The sequence below is a fragment of the Pygocentrus nattereri genome, chromosome 4, assembly GCF_015220715.1.
Source record: "Pygocentrus nattereri isolate fPygNat1 chromosome 4, fPygNat1.pri, whole genome shotgun sequence".
NCBI lineage: Eukaryota > Metazoa > Chordata > Actinopteri > Characiformes > Serrasalmidae > Pygocentrus > Pygocentrus nattereri.
The window spans coordinates 40,195,360-40,214,056 of record NC_051214.1 but is presented as its reverse complement, the minus strand read 5'-3'; the positions used below and the strand labels follow the sequence as shown (position 1 = coordinate 40,214,056).

Here is an 18,697-nt window from a genome sequence, read left to right as displayed (position 1 = left end):
CACAGATATCTGCATGGCCCAGTGAAGCTAGGCGAGAGGCACAGAGGGATAGAGGCATATAGAGGGATAAAAGTGGACCACAGAGGGAGGGAGACACAGAGTGAGGTAGAGAGCTAATGATGTCAGGATGTCTGGAGTGAACACACACACAGGGTTTGTGGAATAATGAAAAATTGCTCAAGTGGAAAGGATTTTCTGAGGCCGAAGTCATCTACATGACAGCTGTCCTTGCAGCTTCCTGTTAGGGCTGTTTGATGCCAGAAACTTTAAGTTGACTCAGATTCTGATTTCAAGTAATGGACATCGATTTGGTCAGTTTCAGTGACTCAATTTTCTTATTTCTTGATTCCAAAAATTAAGACAAGAAAATAAGAAAATAGATCTGGCAAGATAAAAAAGCACAGTTTTAAGTATGTACATAATACACTGTTATAACTGATGAATGACAAGGAATTTTGACACATTTAACATCATATGACTAACATCTATTTTTTCCTTAGGAAGGAAATTTGAAGAGCTGTTTCTAGCTAAATTAACTAACAGGGGCTAGCTGACGTGATTCTCCACTGTCAGTTACTTCGAGTTGGTGGATGTTTTATCTCTAGCAGGACTATTTGTTTGTAAGCCACTATATTGTTAGAAATGTTTCATTTTACTTTGCCTTCCACTTGATCTTAAGTTAAATACAGCCACTCTATTAAAGTGTGAGTTGTGGAGGAATGCACTTTTCAGACTGCATTAACAGCAGAATATTGTGTGTGTGGGGGGGGGGGGGTTGCATGCAAGCTTGAATGTCTTTGTGTGAAATTAAAGCCAAAGTTTTGGAGTCAACTTTTGATTCACATGTGCCTGGAATTGTAACACTTTGCAATTGATTCCCAGTCATACTTACTGTGCATGTGTCTATTATATGTCTACGGTAGGAAACAGTGGCATGTTTTTCTTCTTGCTTGATTTGCATTGTTTTGTTCATAATTTGTCTGTGGTTTATGTATGTAAACATATACTAACATGCACATGAAATTGGTTTATATCAAATGTTGGAATGACGTTATAGTAACTGATACTTTAGTGCTTACCTGTACTGAGTGGTTTAGAGTATCAGACCCTGAGCTGTATGAGTGAGGTAATGTATTTAAGTACATGGCTAGCGTATGAATAACCACACCAACAAGCCTTAAAGGCATGCAGCACATGAAATAGAGTCCATGTGAATGCACAGCAACCTTTCAATGCAATATGTGAACACAAGGACAAACAGTGAACGTAACGTGCTAACTGTTTATGTATTATCTATTTGTTAGGCTCCTGGAAGGGCCGCATTAAGTAGAGCTCCTTTACAGGAGCTGTATGATCCATCCATGGAGTCCAGTGCCTCTACTAACCTGGACGACTTACAGCGTTCATGGGAAACGTTGAAGAATGTGGTAAATATTTACTGTTTATTTTCCATCCCACTCTTAGCAACTTACATTTGCTCCTACATTTGTTGTTCTTATGCTGTGTTTGGTTCAGATTAGTGAAAAGCAGAAGAGCCTGTATGAAGCTCTGGAGAGGCAACAGCACTACCAAGAGGCTCTGCAGTCCGTCTCTACAAAGATGGAGTCCATCGAGACCTCGCTCAGTGAGGGCTTAGAACCTGGCAAGAGCCCTGAAAGCCAGATGGCGGCTCACCAGGTAAGAGAGACAAAGAAAGACAATGGGATAAGATACCTCACATTAAGAGGCACAGGCTTAATCATTTACCAGTAATGCCCTTCCTTAGGTGTCTGTTGCTTAAGGCACCACATGCAACTCATCTTGTCATCTTGAGTAGAATTTGTCCTGTACAGGAAATAGATTTGGCTGCGATAACTGTACCATCTTCTACCACACATGTCCTAGCACATTGTCAACCAGTGATTGGAAACAGACCAAATACTGAAAACAAACAATGTTTTTCACTAAATACAATTGAAAAATAGACAAAATAAAGTGAATTTGAGCTATTTTATAAAGATGTTGCCAGCATTGATATATTGTTAATAACATTTTTGTGTTGGTTAACTATTAAATATTAGAAATGAATCAGATATTAGAAAAGAAATGATTTTATTTAGTTTTGTTCTGAGCAGAAACAGTGTAAGCAGAAACAAAGAAACAAAGTTTTTGGCATTTTCCAGTTTTTCACATAATTTGAAAAGACCTTTTGCCCTTTACATTGTGTATAAACTGAAGAATGGACTAACAGATAAGAAAATATACATTGGTTCCATTGACTTATATTAAAAGTAAAGTATGCTTTTTTCTTCTCCTATAAAGTTAACATTTTAGAGGTATAAGGTTTTGTTCCAACAGTAGCGATATATTAGCCCTGTGCTATTAAAATTACAGTTGTACCAAATCAATCACTGCTTCATTTACTCATTAACAGTTTAAAGGGATCAGATTATGAAGCACCAAATTTCCTTGCTTTTTAAACATATTTTAAAGAATTTGATGTAGTATGGTGTAGTTTAAACATTGTTAAAGTTTTGAAGCATACTGTTCCTTCCCCTATCCATACAATAAATATGGATATATGAAGAACAACCTATTTTAACATCTTTGTTTTGGTGATGTCATGAAAACTAACATGCTGGCAAATATCCAGCTACTCAGCCTATAGCAGTTTATCCCTGCCCATTCATGTTAAAGTTATAGGAGTATTTCAGTCAACACTGTTTGAATGAGGTACAGTACAGAACAACCAATGAGAACAGAGCATATTTACATATATCAGTCTTAAAGATACAATAAAAATAACAAAATATAGCTGCAAATGACAATGAGCAGCTTCAAGAACGCAACAGCAGTATGGGCCCTTCTGCAGGTTTAGTCTGTTCGGCCTAAAAAGGCCTCAAGCTGTTTGGGCCTAAATTATAGGCAGAGTGAATAGAACTGAAAGGAAGTCAGTTCATCAAAAGGTCTTCAGTTGCCATAAACAATGAGCAGAGGTCTTTGAACATAAAATGGGTTTACATGCATATGTACTGGTCTACACTGGTTTGTAGAACTTCCAAGAGGTTTTTAACATAGATGTCAAAACTATGTGACTAATGACAGCATTTCTCACATAGTAGCACTTGCACAGTGGATTGGTTCTATGTTTAACCCTTTGATTTGATGTAGGCCATAGTGAGGCCTAATGCACTCAAAATGACCAAAAAATGAGCAAATCAAGATAACAATGCCCTGGCCACAGTAATTCATTGATTGACGCACATGACACTGAGTAAAAAAGTCAAAATGTTTTTGATAATTGTTTACCTAGAGATACCAAAGAATTTTTCTAGACCAATTTCAAAAAGTTTCAATAAAAATCCAGAGACTAGTTTGAAAAGTATGGCTAAAAATGCAGTTAATTATAACGAAAAAACTGCAGTTTTGTAATAAACGTGCATTTGCAAAATTGTTTGGCATAACGTACTACAGTGGATTCATATGGAGTTTACCTCAAAATTGTAACAATGTGGTAATGACATGTAATAATAGGTTTAGTTTTATGAATAGCGCCCCCCATGGTCAAATCTTTTGAAACTTGACTGAATGTTAGGAAGTGGCGACATGTAAACACCATTCAGGTTTCATGATGATTGGTCAATGTTAAGCCTGTCAGAAGCCTGCTAAATGCTGATTGGTTGACGGCTTCCATATACTTCAGTGAATCAAATTGTCCTTATGGACTCACTTATAGTTTGGCCAACAGATGGTACTTGCAAACTTTAGCTTGATTGGATGTACAGATGCAGAGAAACATCCATGCAGCGTTAACTCTGCCCCCTAATGACATGCGCATAAAACTTGATATGCTGCCTCAGGATCTTCTGCCGAATACGCCTGTCAAGTTTCAAATTTTTTTGGCTGAAGTATTTTGAAGTTACAGAATTTTAAATGAATTCTGAATTATTTTGAATTTATCCAGAAGGTTTCATTTGCATATGGCTGCCATGCTGTTTAGAAAATTCAAAATGTTTTTGGTAATTATTGAGGTTCAGTCTCTTCTGAATTTTTTGACACCAAATACATGAGGATCGGTCAAAAGTCGTAGGGCTAGTTCTTAAAAGTAGGTTTCCCATATTATGTAAATTACCAAAAAAAACTTTAGGGCTGGAGCTAAATGGTCCAAATGGCAAACTTGTTTGTTTGGACTCAAGGAATCAGGGAAAAAAATAATTTTGTCAGTAAAAATTTGCTTTAGGAATAATTAGGCAAAACTGATTTTTCTGCGCTATAGCGCCCCCTTATGGTTGATTGGGCTGAGTCTGTGCGCCTGAGTAGCGGGAGGGACTTCTACCTATTGACCAAGTTTCATGTCTCTAGGACTTAGGGTTTGGTCTGTGTGTTCCGTTTCAAGTAAATTCTTGACAATTCCAATAGGGTTCAATGCACTGTGTGCTTGAAACCTGAAAAGCCTGTATAATTCCAGGGGATAAAGAGAGACTGGAAAATGCTCATGTAAAAAATGACTGTTTCTGTACAGGAAGGATACATCTGGGATAGGTTGCCAGTCCATTGCAGGGTAGACAGACAGATAGAGAGATACATCCACACACACAATCACACACACATTCATACCTAGGTGACATTTTGTATGTTCAATTAACCTGACTGTATGTCTTTGAAATGTGGGAGGAAACCAGAGCGTCTGGAGGAAACCCATGCAGACATGCAGACTCGCCCATTAACCAGAACAAATTTTCAATATGGAAGTTAATAGTAGTTTTGTTTGTATTCAATCACCTGTAAAAAATTGTTTGTCTTTGGTTTTTGTTCTCTGATAACTATATATAATCCGTTGTCTTGGCATGTTCCTCTTGACTTGCCCATTAACGTTGTTGGGATTTTCAGCCATCAGGAAACTGAGTTTGTTTTGCGGCTGATGTTGCAGGCTCTGATGGATGAGATCCTGATGCTGCAGGATGAGATAAGTGCCCTACAGGCCTGCTTCTCTGAGGAGCTGCAGCAGAATGAAGAGAGTCCAGAGCAGGACGCAGGAGACCAGCTGGCCCTGCACTCCACCCTCACAGTGCTGGGGGAGCGCATGGCCACCATCCGTATGAAAGCCTCTGGAAAACGGCAGCTACTAGAGGTGAATCACTAGTTTACTCGGGGAGGAGCGTGTGCAGAAAGATTTTAGGGTTTATTTAGGTTCAAGATTTTGAATTTGAAAATGTAAGCAAAAATTGATAAATATGATATTATGGTAGAAATCATAACATGAACAGAGGATATTAATCTAGTTGTTATCATCAGAGAAGTTTCTTGTGATGTTGGAAACGGCCTTTGTCTGAGACTGGTGATGCCAAGGCGGATGCCTTTTTATATGGCTGTATTCATTAGGATATGTGCAACAAAACTGACCCAAGATCAGAGAAGTGGTGTTGATTTGGGCATACGTTTACCTCTTATCAACTGGGGCCATCTGTCTGCATTGCTGACACATTTTGACTTCCTGTTTACAGTCATTTTAAACCACTAATTGCAAATAGCAGACCAGTCTCGCTTATACATATACCCACATGAATTCCAAAGAAGCCCCGATAAAATGAATGGGAATGTTTTAGCAGCCACAAATGTAATTGCAGTGCAGACATCTTATACAGTGTTTGAAACTGCAGCTAAAGGTATGTACCATTTTAGGAATCTGAAACTTGTGTAGCACATTATTCCCATTTAAGTCTGAGCTTAAGCATCTTGAAGCATTTTTCAGCAAATAAGTGATTTGAAGAACTGGGACATTACATAACTGGAACATTGAAAGCACAATAATTGAAGGCTTGTTCTAAAGTAATGGAGAGTAATGAGTGTCTCTATCCCCTCTGTAGGAGCGACTGAATGAGCAGCTAGAAGAGCAGAGACAGGAACAGGCCCTGCAGCGTTACCATAGCGAGGCGGAGGAACTTGACCATTGGCTGCTCAGCACTCGGGCCACACTGAACTCTGCCCTCCAGCCAAACGCAGAGGACATGGACATGGAGGAGCAGCTGATTGACTGTCAGGTAAATGTGAGATTGAGCACGCCCATGGAACATGCATCAGAATGTTCAGGTGTATACGACCTTCACTTCTCTCTTTTTAAATTGGGTCATACATTTTTTTGGAGGGTCTGCTGTAGCATTACAGGAGTAGCTGGCAGTGTGATGAAACTGATGAGGTTATCAAAATAGAGTGCTAGGATTAATGTTAAGATAAGGACATAGTTTAGAATAGAGCGTTAACAATAATATGCAACACTGTGGTGATAGCATGCTAACTACAATGCTTTTTAAAACAGTGCTGGTCTGTACTGCTGTGCAGCTTACAGTACATTCCTGTATTAATCAGCGTTGCCCATTTATATGGACCACTGTTGTATTGCATTCATTGCAGTGCTGAACTTGCTGTTCCGCTGCTTGCTGTGAGCGTTGTTCCATGTACAACACACCTCTGCATTGTTTGTCTTTTGAGTTCCATCTGATGTGAAAATAAAAACGTTGCTTTACTGACAATGTTCAGCTTTGTAGGATCTGTTGATGGTAAAATTTGTGCTGTTGATATTTTTTGTCCAGTTATACACAGCATGAAGTGTTGCAAGTGGTTTAGTATGACTCAGCAGAAATTACACAGTTACTTTTAACTGTATGTATATATTTTGGAGTTTTTTTTTCCTAGTGAGAGACCTCACCTACATCTTGTCAAAGATGTTTGACAGTTTGAAGACTTCACCTAAATGCATAGTGACTTGCTGCCTTTAGTTGTTGTTAGAAGATCTTTTGCACAAGGTCACTTTTAGCCATTTAACTTCTGTTCTTCAAAACGGATGTCGCCAGATTTAGACATTTCTGAAATTCCTGAGAACGTTTGACTGTTCTCTAATGCAGTGATCATGTTGTAGCTTGTAGACCTTAGTTAAAAAAGGTGATTGTGTGGTTTTGGGGGCAACATCTGTATTTTGCAATGGGTTGTGTAGCAGTAATTGCATTGTAGTGCTTTATAAAAGCCTGAAGAAGTCAATCAGCCTACTAATGGACATAAACCATTTTTATTCATGCTGTTTTGTTAGCTGTGCACTTTGTAGAACAGTATTTAGTGATCTGATTAGCTGACTCTGTGATCCTTTCTCCTGTCATACTGGCTGGTAAATCTCAAATTTGGACACCCTGCAAAGCATTTTTGTATTCTTACAGGAAACTCTAACAGAAACAAATTCAGAGGGTTACCAGGGGAAAGTGCTGTCTTTTGTTTTGAGCTTGGAGAGAGTCAAGGTAGAGACTAACTCCTGACTTCAGACTGAGGTGTGAAGAGGAGTGAATTTGTGGGGAAGCTCAGGTGATCCAGACCCTTAATGCATGGAAGTACAATGTGAGAGTCAGAGCTTTTACCCTCCAGCCTGAGGTAAACCATCAGTGCAAGTAGTGCTGGGTGATATATTGTTTATCCCAGTATGCTGATACCGGCATCACATAAATATGAGTTTTAATTTTTCAGTATTTTTTGATAGCAAAATTTTAGTGCATTGGATTGTATTGACAAAATAATTAAAAAATAAATAACCAGTAAGGGTTCTTTCTGGAAATGTCTGTTAATGTTTACAGTAATGAGGAGGATTCCCTTCAGTATAATTTTGATAGAAGAAAATAGTTTAATCCAAGCAAACAAGGACAGATGTAGGAGGAACCAGGGCAGACTGTTGAAATCTTAACCAGTGTGTGGTAGGCTACTTTGTCTTCCACATTATTTTCTCTGACAGCACCACCAGCTCCCATCAGCTTAAACAGATTACCACAACCCATCTCACATATGTCTCCTGCTCAGCTTAATGTCTTTCACATGTGCCTGTGTTTCTGTGGTACACATGCTGGAGGACAGATAGTATGTCTGAGAGGGTTTAAATTCTGTCATTCACAGTTTGACACTGTTGAAAGGTATTTTATGTTGAGCTTTTTTGGTACTACTGTAATGAGCCCTGTTAAAGTTACTTGATCTGCTGGTCTCTGTTAACATTTGTCAGTTTCAAAGCAAAGTGTAAACATGGAGCCACAGTGTAAACCATAGATGCATGATCTTGTTGCACATACCTACCAGATTTGACTGAGCACAATGCCAGGACATGCAGCATAGGGCCAGTAGCAGTCTAATGTGAAGTCTGAGCTGTCTGTTTGCCTCCTCTATTCTTGCTCCCTGTGCAGAACATGCTACTGGAGATTGAGCAGAAGGTTCTGTGTCTGTCTGAGCTGTCCGTGCACAGCGAGAGCCTGCTGCTGGAGGGAAAGGCTGGTATGCGAGGAGATGCAGAGCAGCTTACCCTCAAACTGCACAGCCTCAAAGCCAGCCTGCTGGAACTGCAGCGCATCCTCCAGGACAAACACACACACATACAGGTGAGCATCATGCAGGACACATACACAAAAAGTTGAATATTCTGCAGGACAGTTATGGATGTTTGTGGTGTAAAAAAAAACAACATAAGCAAGTCTGTTAAAATATTACTTGAGAAATAAATGTGATTTGATTATTTATTCATGCATTTTGTATGACTCTAATTGGTGTAGTATAAGCTTTTCTTATCTATTAGTTAAATTAGCCTCCTAACATCAGTATAAAACTAAAGAAGCAGCCTTCAGACACTAAACATGTATTGACTGATTGACTACATTTGAGTAAAAACTCTTCTTTTAACTTAGTTGTGCTCAGTAAGCAGTCATCTGCTTCCACTTTTAATAAGAACAAAACTACATTACCACAGAAGCCGTTTCACTGCATGCATGCTGCTGTCTTCTTGGACCGTTGAGCTACATTACCTTATTGAATCTACAGAACACTGAAACCCTTTTTGGCCAATCAATGGGTGCATTGTGAGTGCACAAAACAGAAAGGGCAGCCAGCGCTGTAGGTTACTTTTGTAAATGTTGTGAATGGTGACCTGACTTCTGCCAAAACAAAATGCAGTTTAGGGCTCCCCAAGGCTGGAGCATTTTCTCTGGCCTTTGAAATGCACCACAGATGCCGTAGTGATGAAACAAAGTGTTTTTTCAGACCATTGTTTTTCTTTTAGATGCAGTAGGCAGACTAACAAGCTTGGAATTACTCAGAATGAAACTGTCAGTTTCAGTAGTTCGCTGCTGTGTTTTTGATATGACAAGGCCTTAGTTTTGAGTATTTAATTCATAGCCTCCATGGTGTAGGTACTTCAACTTAACACAGTTGTGAAACTAAAATGCACTGCTTTTAGTTGATTTCTAAATATAATTTTTGGTGCATTCAAAAAATAATTTCAGAAAAAGTGCTCTGAACAGTTTAACCCTTAAAAGGCGTTCACCCACTCCTCATAAATGTTTTTAATATAAGTGACCAAGAAAGTCAAAATATTACAAGTAATAATATGAAATTATTGTATCATTTTCCCATTGTAATTAAAGTGTGTAAACTTCCACTGCTTTGTAGATCAGTTCGTGTTAGATATATGTTATACATGTTATAAGTTATATATAATATGTATAGGTCATTGTACACTGAGCTCTGTTTTCTGATGTCCAGGGTTCCTTGCTGGAGCAGGAAGACAGTGAGTCAGACTCATCACTCTCCCAGAGCCCTAGCGTGCTGGACTGGCTCAGTCAGGCCCGTTCCACTCGAAGCCAGCAGCACCAGGATATTGTACAGAGGCAGAGGGTATCAGCCATTTTACTACTATTACTATTTACACAGCATACTCAGTGTTGAGGAAAAAGAATTTGCAAATACCTAAGCAGCCAATCCTGTGGCAGTGCATAAAATCATGCAGATATGGTCCAGCACTTACACACATCAATAATTAGAATGGGGAACAAACATGATCTCAGTGATTTTTATCGTGGCATGATTCTTGATGCCAGAAGAGCTGGTCTGAGACTTTCTATAACTGCTGATCTTCTGGGATTGTCATGCACAGCAGTCTCTAGAGTTCACTCAGAATGGTGTAGTAAAGAAAAAAACACGGTGAATGGCAGTCCTATAAACAGAAATGCCTTGTTGATGAGAGAGGTCAACAGAGAATAGGCAGACTGGTTCAGGCTGACAGAAAGGCTATGGTAGACTGCACAATTGTGAGTAGAAAAAGCATGTCAGAATACTCTCACATCGAAACTTGAGGTGGATGGACTACAATAGCAGAAGACCATGTTAAGGTGGATAGGCTTCAGTGGCAGAAGACCACACTGAGTGACACTTCTGTCAGCCAGGAACATAACGCTGAGACTGCAGTGGTCACCAAAACTAGACAGTTAAAGACTGTAAAAACATAGCTGATTAACCCTAACCCTGGACTGATGAGTCCCCGTTTCTGCTGAGACACACAGATGGTAGGATGGTATAATGGAGTGTGGGGAATGTTTTCTATGTTTTCTTGGCCTCTTAATTCCAATCAATCATTGCTTGAATGCCACAGCCTATTTGAGTATTGGTGTTGACCATGTGCATCCCTTCATGGCCACAGTTATCATATTATTATTGTGCAATTATTTTATTATAATCATCTTCTAATCGCAACTTCCAGCATGACAATATTGTGGCTGCAGTTTGTGTTAATCGTCCTCTAGTCCTTCATCAGTGTATGTAGTGTGCATCGGTGTATCAAAGTATGCAGAGAAACAGATGGACCACAGTCTGTAGTTATAGAATTGCAAACTGCAGTTAGAGAGAAAAGTCATGTGCTTGTGCTCTGTATTATGTAGGAATTAGAGGCCCAGATGGAGGAGCAGAGAAAGTTGATGCAGTCCGTCGCTTGCAGAGGGGAGGAGCTTCTCTCACAGAAAACTACACCGAATGGAGAGAGGTATGCTGTCCGGACTAATGTTTTTTTTTTTTTTTTTTAGCATCATTAAGTCTTGTATTCGTCTTTTAGCTTCATTTACTATCTAATTACAAAATGTTCAAACTCCTCTTTTATTTTGTGTGATATCAACCTCAGTCTTTTTTTTCTTCGTCTTTGTACAGTGCTGTAGACCTGCAGGACTCACCTGAACATGCTGAGAGCGCTCAGAACCATATGAGTGTGAAGTGGGACAACCTGAGCAAAGACCTGACTGCCAAACTGCAACTTTTACTCAACACCGTGCAACAGGAGCAACTTAGCTTGGTACACAGATGATCTCAAACCCTCAGGCTAAACTCATACTAAAGGAAATCTTATACTGAAGCTTCATTCAGTGATAGGCTGATGCATTTATGTAGGATCTCACAGAACAGACTAAATGCACCTTACAGTGGAACTGCACATTGTATGTCTAATGTAGGAGTGTCCAGTTCTAGTCCTGGAGGACCAGCACAATTTGATGATTTGCCTGTTCAAACACACTCAGTTAAACACCTGCTGTGTTGAATTAGATATATTTGCAGAGGGAGACCCACAAACTGTGCTGGACCAAGGCCCTTTGGAACTGGACAGAGGACCTTCATGACTTGAGCTAGACACCTTAGGAGTACTGGTTGTGAATGTCAGACCAAAGCATTATTTCTTTTTACTGCCTTATCTTTTAGGTGTACCAACGGTCACGAGTGTCCAGCCCAGGGAGCATTTTCAGAGGGGAACAGCTAACACAGGAAGGCCTGTCCCCAAGGACTTTATTTGAGACGTTTAGCCAAGAGCTGGAGGAACTGGCCAAGGTCCTAATATACCAACTTCTCCTTATTTTAAGGGATTGAAATGGCACAAAAATTATATTTTGCCCATACGTGACATAGATTATTCAGCTAAATGAGCACAAAAATCATATCTTTCCAAATTAGATTTGAGACATTGTCATATGCAGTTCATAGATTGAGTAGCTAAAAAATGGAAGACTGTAATAGTGACTGTACTCATTAGAGGGACACATTCTTGCCTTAATCATGCTGCCACGCTATCACCCTACTCCTAAAATGTGGAGCCATAGGTCTATATGTATATTGCAAAATATAAATAAAATACAGTGTATCTATGTATTTTCTATACTAAGTATGGAAACATACTAAGTATTTGCGTGGGATGCTCCAGCTCAATTGACCTGTGTGGTAAAGGGCCGTAGTAGTTCATTGATATTAACCCTATCGCATTAGTGGATTGTCTTACAAATATATCATTTCTTTTTGTTCGTGACACGTGCACATGATATTGATTTAGCTAAATGTGTGCATGCAGGTCCTTTCAGGACAAAGGTCATAAGCTGGGTCTTCTACAAACACAGATCTAATCTGTCAATGCAGGAATACTGAATCTGACCAAAAAGTCACAATTAAGCAATAGGTCTTATAATATGAACCTACATAAAAACGTCTTACTCTTATGGATTGTCTTAAACCCACTGGTGTATTTTGTTATGTATTGCATAGAAGTGCACTGATCTTTTGGTGTTGTGTGTCCTCCCCACAGGAGGGGGGAGCTGACAGTAAACAGACCCAGGTTCTGGAGACTACTCTTTACGAAGCTGCCTCTGCAGCCTCCGGCTGGCTGGACAGTGCAGAAAACACCCTGCTGTCCGGCCCCATGCTTTTGTCTGATGACTCAGAGATTCAGCTCTGCCATCTAGAGGTGAGCCATAATCACCATAAGTGAAGAATAGTTTGCCGAAAATTTGCACAATTTCCCCATATCACAAATGTAATCAGCAAACAATTGTTTGTAACTCATTTAACTATGAGCAAAGACAAAGACGTTTGACAAAGGTACTGATAAAATCTCAAACAATGTCAAAAAACAAAAGTCTATTTTAAGGCTTGAGTTCATCAACTGGACAAACATGAACCCTCTAATGTCTGGACTTGGCCTTAAAATGTCCAGAAAAAATATCAAGCCAAATGAACCCGAGTTGATGGAGAGAAAATATTCAGTCTTTCAACATTCAGACACCAGTTTGACACACCAACCAAATGTTTGAATTTGTTCAGTCATTGTACTTTGACATTGCTTAGCAGCTCTACGCAGTTTGAGCCAAACGTACGATGTTTTAGGCATGCAGTTTGCATGATGCACATAAAAGGCTATAAACATGTGTTAGCTACACACAGTTAGCATCATAGTTTCAGTGCAAAACAGTAGAAGCAAACTTCAAGCACCATTTTGGTGATTTTTTTGTGAATGGTTATTTACATATCTGTGTTGTTGGAAGAAAACCTTGTATCTCCAAAAAGGTTACTTAACAGGAAAAGTACAAAAATGAGTAAAGTCAGTGAAGCCAGACTTTTTCCCAAATAATTTTTGGTTGTTTCTTTCAGTCCATTCATAATTAAATTTACACACAACGTAAACAGCTACAGGCTCCAAAACTAGAAAACTTGAATATTCAAATACCCATTTGAATGCATAAGTGGTTGTGCTCATGGTTAAATGGTTCTTGTCTCATATGAAAAGCCTTTTTTTAAAAAAGGTTTCATGTAGCACACAAAAATAATTACACTATTATTAAAAGTCTTAAAACCCATTTATGAAAGAGTCTAGGTCCATTAGTACATGAACTGATGCTCTATTCCTGGAGTTGTAATCTGGAGATGAAAAATGTTCTGCACACTGATCTTCTCTTGCTTCATATGACCTGCAGGGTTTGAGTAAGGAGGTGAAGAATGTCAGTGAGGAGGTATGTAAGTGTCAGCAGGCGCTGGGGGGAGGTGCTGAGAGCATGTGGGATGGAGGAGGTCATGACCTGATTGAGGAGGTGGTGGATGGGTTGGAGGAGAGACTGAGATTGGTGGATTCATTGTTGGACCAGAGATGTGACAGTATTAGACAGAGACTGCAGGAACACACTACTTTCCAGGTATGGACAATTGTTTGTGTGTGTGTTGACTGTATTTTGAGATTGAGAAAGTAGCGTATGGCAAGTGTTTTCAAGAACCTGTGTGTGTGTGTGTGTGTGTGTGTGTGTGTGTGTGTATGTATGTGTGTGTATATATATATATATATATATATATATATATATATATATATATATATATATATATATATATATATATATATAAATGTGACTTTTTCTGTTTTATTCATTTCTTTTTCTCTCTCTCAGACTGAACTGAGGTTATTATTTGCTGCTATGAGTGACTCAAAGCAGCAGTTGCTGCAGAAGATGTCTGGAGCTGTGGACCGGCCAGCCTCAAAACAGATGGAGGTTAGCTCCACAGGCACATTCACCTAAATTCATTATTGCCATATGCTGAGATACAGCTATTTATTATCCCACCAGTATGCAAATGCTTCAAGGGTTTCATTAAATCTTCGCTGCAAAGTGAAATCATCTGATAACTAGTCCATATATCATATATCACAATTTGAGATTGTTCTAAAATATTATAAGATTATGTAACTTAAATTTAGATATTCTTTACTTGTTTTAAGTCCTTTTATCTTGACAAATTGTCTTATGATAATGGCAGATAATTTTGCTTGTTTCAAGTATTATTTCTTGAAACCAGCAAAATCATCTGTTTTATGTGTTGAAACTAGCTGCCAATAGAATAAGACAGTTTCTTTGGATAAAATGACTTTAACAAATGGAAAAATCTATAATTAAGTTAAATACATTTTTTACAACAATCTCATGAGGAGATATAGTATATATTGACAAAATTGAAAATGATTATCCTTGCCAAGATATCATTTTTTGTAGTAATGATCTTGAATTTGCTTTTTATTAGCCTACACTGGACAAATTAGCCAAGTTATCAGCAGTATACTGTTTTCTAATTAGAGCTTCAAATGTCCTAAGTTTTAGGTACACTGTGAATATAGAAGCAAGTTGCTTTAAAAATTTTCTACAGTTTGAACATTTCACAATAACTGGCATAGCTGTTCCACGCCCTGTGCTCCATGTGCTATCCCAGGCTCAGGAAGGATGCTGGAGGCAGGATTGATCGTCGCAGCAGTCATTGACTTTATTTTAATTCCAAACACAAACAAACAACTCATAACCAAATCCAAAGCTAAGCTGGTCGTTTTTCAGTGGCCCCAAATGAGACTTTTCAGTCCTTTTCTCACTTGAGCTTTCCAGTATGTCACTGCTGCTTCTCGTCCCTCTTCTTTCTCTCTCGGTTCCCTCTCTGCTCTACCAGCCAAATCAGTATCAACTGGTTCTCGTTAAGGGCAGCAAAATGGACAGAGTTCACTGCCTCCACTCTGTGTGAGGCAAAGTAAAGTGGCCTTGCTATGGGACCAGAGGCTGTGCCCAGGGGACCAGTGCACTCTCCACCGCTCCCTATCAGATTTCATCCTCTCCGCACTGTCTGTCACAGGGTTTTGACTGTGCCCTCGCAGCCATCATCAGGGCCCAGGGGATGGGCACATGCCAGAAAATCATATTGTGCTTATTGACATCTAGTTAAATGAGGCAGTTTTTTCCAGTGTATTTCATTCATTTGCAGTGCTGTACTATAACTCTAATGCATTTTGCCATTGCCGATAATGCCTCTTACATCGACAGGTTTTTGACACAGTAATTCTGAGCTTAAACATGAACATTAAATATGATGGAATCATTTTATTCAAATCTGTCATATCCACTAAGAGGTACTTGCACTCTCTGTGTCTGCTGCCCACAGACTCTGGCAGAGGCCGAGGACAGTCTGAGGGAGTTTGAGCAGAGAGTGTCTGAGATGAGGAGTAAAGGGGAAACGGTGCAGCCAGACCCAGTGTCCACACAGGAGCTGCTTAAACTACAGGTACAGCTCTGTTGTGAATTCTCTTGGTTTTTTTTTCTGTCTGTGACTAAACATGACATTTTATAATACAACACAGTATGACCAAAATGGGTTCTGTTCTACTAAAGGCTGATCCATTTTCATTAACAATTTATCAATTACCTATGTTCTGTAGGATGTGTATGAGGAGCTTGTTGAGATGGTGGGCTCAAGACGCAGTAGTTTGAACCAGACGCTGGTTCTAAAGGCACAGTATGAGAAAGCCTTGCAAGACCTGCAGGAATTAGTGGACACAGCCCAAGACAAGATGGCTGCAGATCAGAAGATGACTGTAGGCTCAGTCCTAGAGGTTCAGATCCTCCTAGACAAGCATAAAGTAAGATTTACTGAATAATGCATGTATCTGGCTTACCTACATCTTTATTGTATTGTTCTGATTGCCATCACTCTGTAGCCTGTCCCTATCATTTGTATCTTGTTCCTAATATCTGTTCTCAACATGCAGGAGTTTTTCCAAGGCTTGGAAGCTCATGTGGTGCTGACCCAGGCTTTCTTTAGGCAAGTCAGTGGGGTGGTGGTGCAGAGAGAGGCACAGGTTCTGGAGCAGTCTGTAGCTCAGGCTCAGTCAGTGCTTAAACAGGCCCACAGAAGAGGAGTGGAGCTAGAGGGCATTCTTGAGGTGTGTATGTGTGCGTTGAACTTGAAAACTTCAAAGAATCATTAATTTGTCGTTGCATTTGTTTGTTTTTCATTCATTTTTTATGTTTCTATCATATCTATAAGTTAAATCAAAGTGACTGTAGTTGAGGTATGAGTAGTGTAGTGTTATTCACATGACAGCCTGATGCACACAGACGATGCTTGCCGCATGTGTCATTACAACGATGTGTTATTGTTTGCTGTGGTTTAGTCATGGAGCAGATTGGTGGGAGATTATCAGGCTGTGTACAGGCAGCTGGAGGCAGTGGAGAGCAGCATTCCCAGTGTGGGACTAGTGGAAGAGACAGAGGAAAGACTCAGTGAGAGAATTGCACTATATCAGGTAAGGGGCGATCTGAATACCCCATGATGATCCACCAGAAAGAACTATTTAATCTGTTAAAAAAATTATTCTTATAGAAGAACTAATGTCCCACCATTATCTTTTAAATGTATGAGATGTATGAAAATGTATGAAAATGAGATATCATTTTCCCTTTTCTACCTCATCAGTTTTATTTTCAGAAAAGGGACAAACTAAACATATACTGAAATATATTTAATCTACTTTTTATGTTACTATCAGTAAACTGCATATATTATTTTAAACATATTTAATATATATTTTAATATGTATCTTGTTTTTGTCTTTTATACTTTTTCTAAAAAGTATTTTTCTCTTTTTTCTTTCTCTTGCTGTAGCATCTGAAGTGCAGTCTAGCAGAGCGGCAGCAGCAGCTGTATGAGGTGCTGGAGGACGGGAAGAAGCTGTTACTCAGTGTGTGTTGCTCAGAGCTGGAGGCTCAGCTCACTCAGCTGGGAGAGCACTGGCTCTGCTGCACCACCAAAGTCAACAAGGAGCTGCACCGTCTGGATTCCACCCTAAAGCACTGGACCAGGTCTGCCTGCACATACTTTTCAAATGCTTAATCAGCCTTCTTGCGCCTTATAGTGAAATCATAATCTCATTAGAGTTCACAGGACATCGATAGAGCTCATATGTGTTTTGTCTCTTTTGCACTAGATTCCTATATAGTCCATATACCATTTTCTCACCCAGTTATTTTTCACTGTATAAATGTTTGTCTTTTTTGTCCCTCCATAGGTATCAAAGTGATTCTGCTGTGCTGGGCCAGTGGCTAGCTTCAGCTTTAGACAGACTGGAATTCTGGAGCACTCAGTCTGTTACTGTTCCTCAGGAGCTGGAGACTGTCCGAGACCACCTCCATGCTTTTCTGGTGAGAAGCTCCACAAAGCACTCAGTCCTAGAGCTGTACATATCTAGACTTGTCTGCATTTATCTGTACTGGGCTGAGATCTGTAAAGCAGTATCACTTTGATCCCTTTGATCTCTGAGTTTCTAAGCTGTGTTTCACCAATAAGTGCCTTTTAAATGAGGCACAACTTACAGCAGCCAGTCAGTGCAATGAAGGATTTTACATCAGTCTTGAAGGCACGTAACGAAAACAGCCTGTTCTGTTCTTTGAAATAAAATAAAGCTGGAAAGTGGTCATGTAAAAGTGCAAAAATCTTTGCTAAATAAAAAATGATCCAACTGTGGTACATAGAACCACACAAATGTGGACCTCAATGAAAAAAAAAAAAACAAGTACTATGGAGCCTTTAGGAAAGTTAGTACATTTTCCTACATTCCTACAGTGTTAACTGATAATGAATAACAAAATAAATAGTGTTCTTTCCTATACACGTCTGATCTTTCAGGAGTTCTCAAAAGAGGTGGATGCTAAGTCCTCTTTGCGCTCATCTGTTCTGAGCCGGGGTAATCAGCTGCTGAGGCTAAAGAAGGTAGACACAGCATCACTCAGATCCCACTTGGCCCAGGTGGAGACACAGTGGGCTGACCTGCTCACACGTATTCCTGTGGTCCAGGAGAAGCTACACCAGGTAAGCACAGATAGATCAATTATATCTAATCAGCTGTCTTAAGATTCATGAAAGTTCAGCAAAAACTGTAATTTAAAATGCATGGTTTTGCATTGGAGCTACAAGGCTAATGGCTTCAAATAAAGAAGGCTTGTAGCTACCAGTGGCCATTGTTTGAACTACATGCCTAAATCATCACACACTTGCCCAAATAAGTTTTGTTAATCTTAAGTAATCTCAAAGAAACTTGCTTTTGTGGTTTCTAGTACTGTGTCTTACACTGTAATATGAGAAAATGGACAAAAGTATGCTGTATACCTATAAATAACAGTAAGCCATATTAAAACCTGAATTTTTTTTTTTCTTTTCATTTTTACACATATGAATCCATTTTTTTGTCAAACTGTCTATTTAACCATTAGTTTCCTTGTACACATGGTGGAAGAAAATTGTAAATCAAATGAGTTACATTTAA

General features: G+C 39.3%; 1 protein-coding gene across 4 annotated transcripts in view; it reads left to right on the top strand.

Moving 5' to 3' along the window:
* Positions 1–18,697, top strand: part of syne1a (spectrin repeat containing, nuclear envelope 1a) — a 177,222-nt gene that overhangs the window by 123,856 nt on the left and 34,669 nt on the right. For all 4 annotated transcript variants that reach the window (XM_037537434.1, XM_037537437.1, XM_037537436.1 and 1 more), the window contains 19 exons: positions 1,305–1,427; positions 1,516–1,677; positions 4,910–5,110; positions 5,847–6,020; positions 8,190–8,381; positions 9,538–9,669; positions 10,710–10,810; positions 10,972–11,113; positions 11,515–11,640; positions 12,386–12,544; positions 13,551–13,766; positions 14,013–14,114; positions 15,541–15,660; positions 15,815–16,015; positions 16,145–16,318; positions 16,550–16,681; positions 17,041–17,237; positions 17,444–17,576; positions 18,061–18,243. In XM_037537434.1, coding sequence (XP_037393331.1) covers positions 1,305–1,427; positions 1,516–1,677; positions 4,910–5,110; positions 5,847–6,020; positions 8,190–8,381; positions 9,538–9,669; positions 10,710–10,810; positions 10,972–11,113; positions 11,515–11,640; positions 12,386–12,544; positions 13,551–13,766; positions 14,013–14,114; positions 15,541–15,660; positions 15,815–16,015; positions 16,145–16,318; positions 16,550–16,681; positions 17,041–17,237; positions 17,444–17,576; positions 18,061–18,243 — 2,970 coding nt within the window. The remainder of the gene's footprint in view (positions 1–1,304; positions 1,428–1,515; positions 1,678–4,909; positions 5,111–5,846; positions 6,021–8,189; positions 8,382–9,537; positions 9,670–10,709; positions 10,811–10,971; positions 11,114–11,514; positions 11,641–12,385; positions 12,545–13,550; positions 13,767–14,012; positions 14,115–15,540; positions 15,661–15,814; positions 16,016–16,144; positions 16,319–16,549; positions 16,682–17,040; positions 17,238–17,443; positions 17,577–18,060; positions 18,244–18,697) is intronic.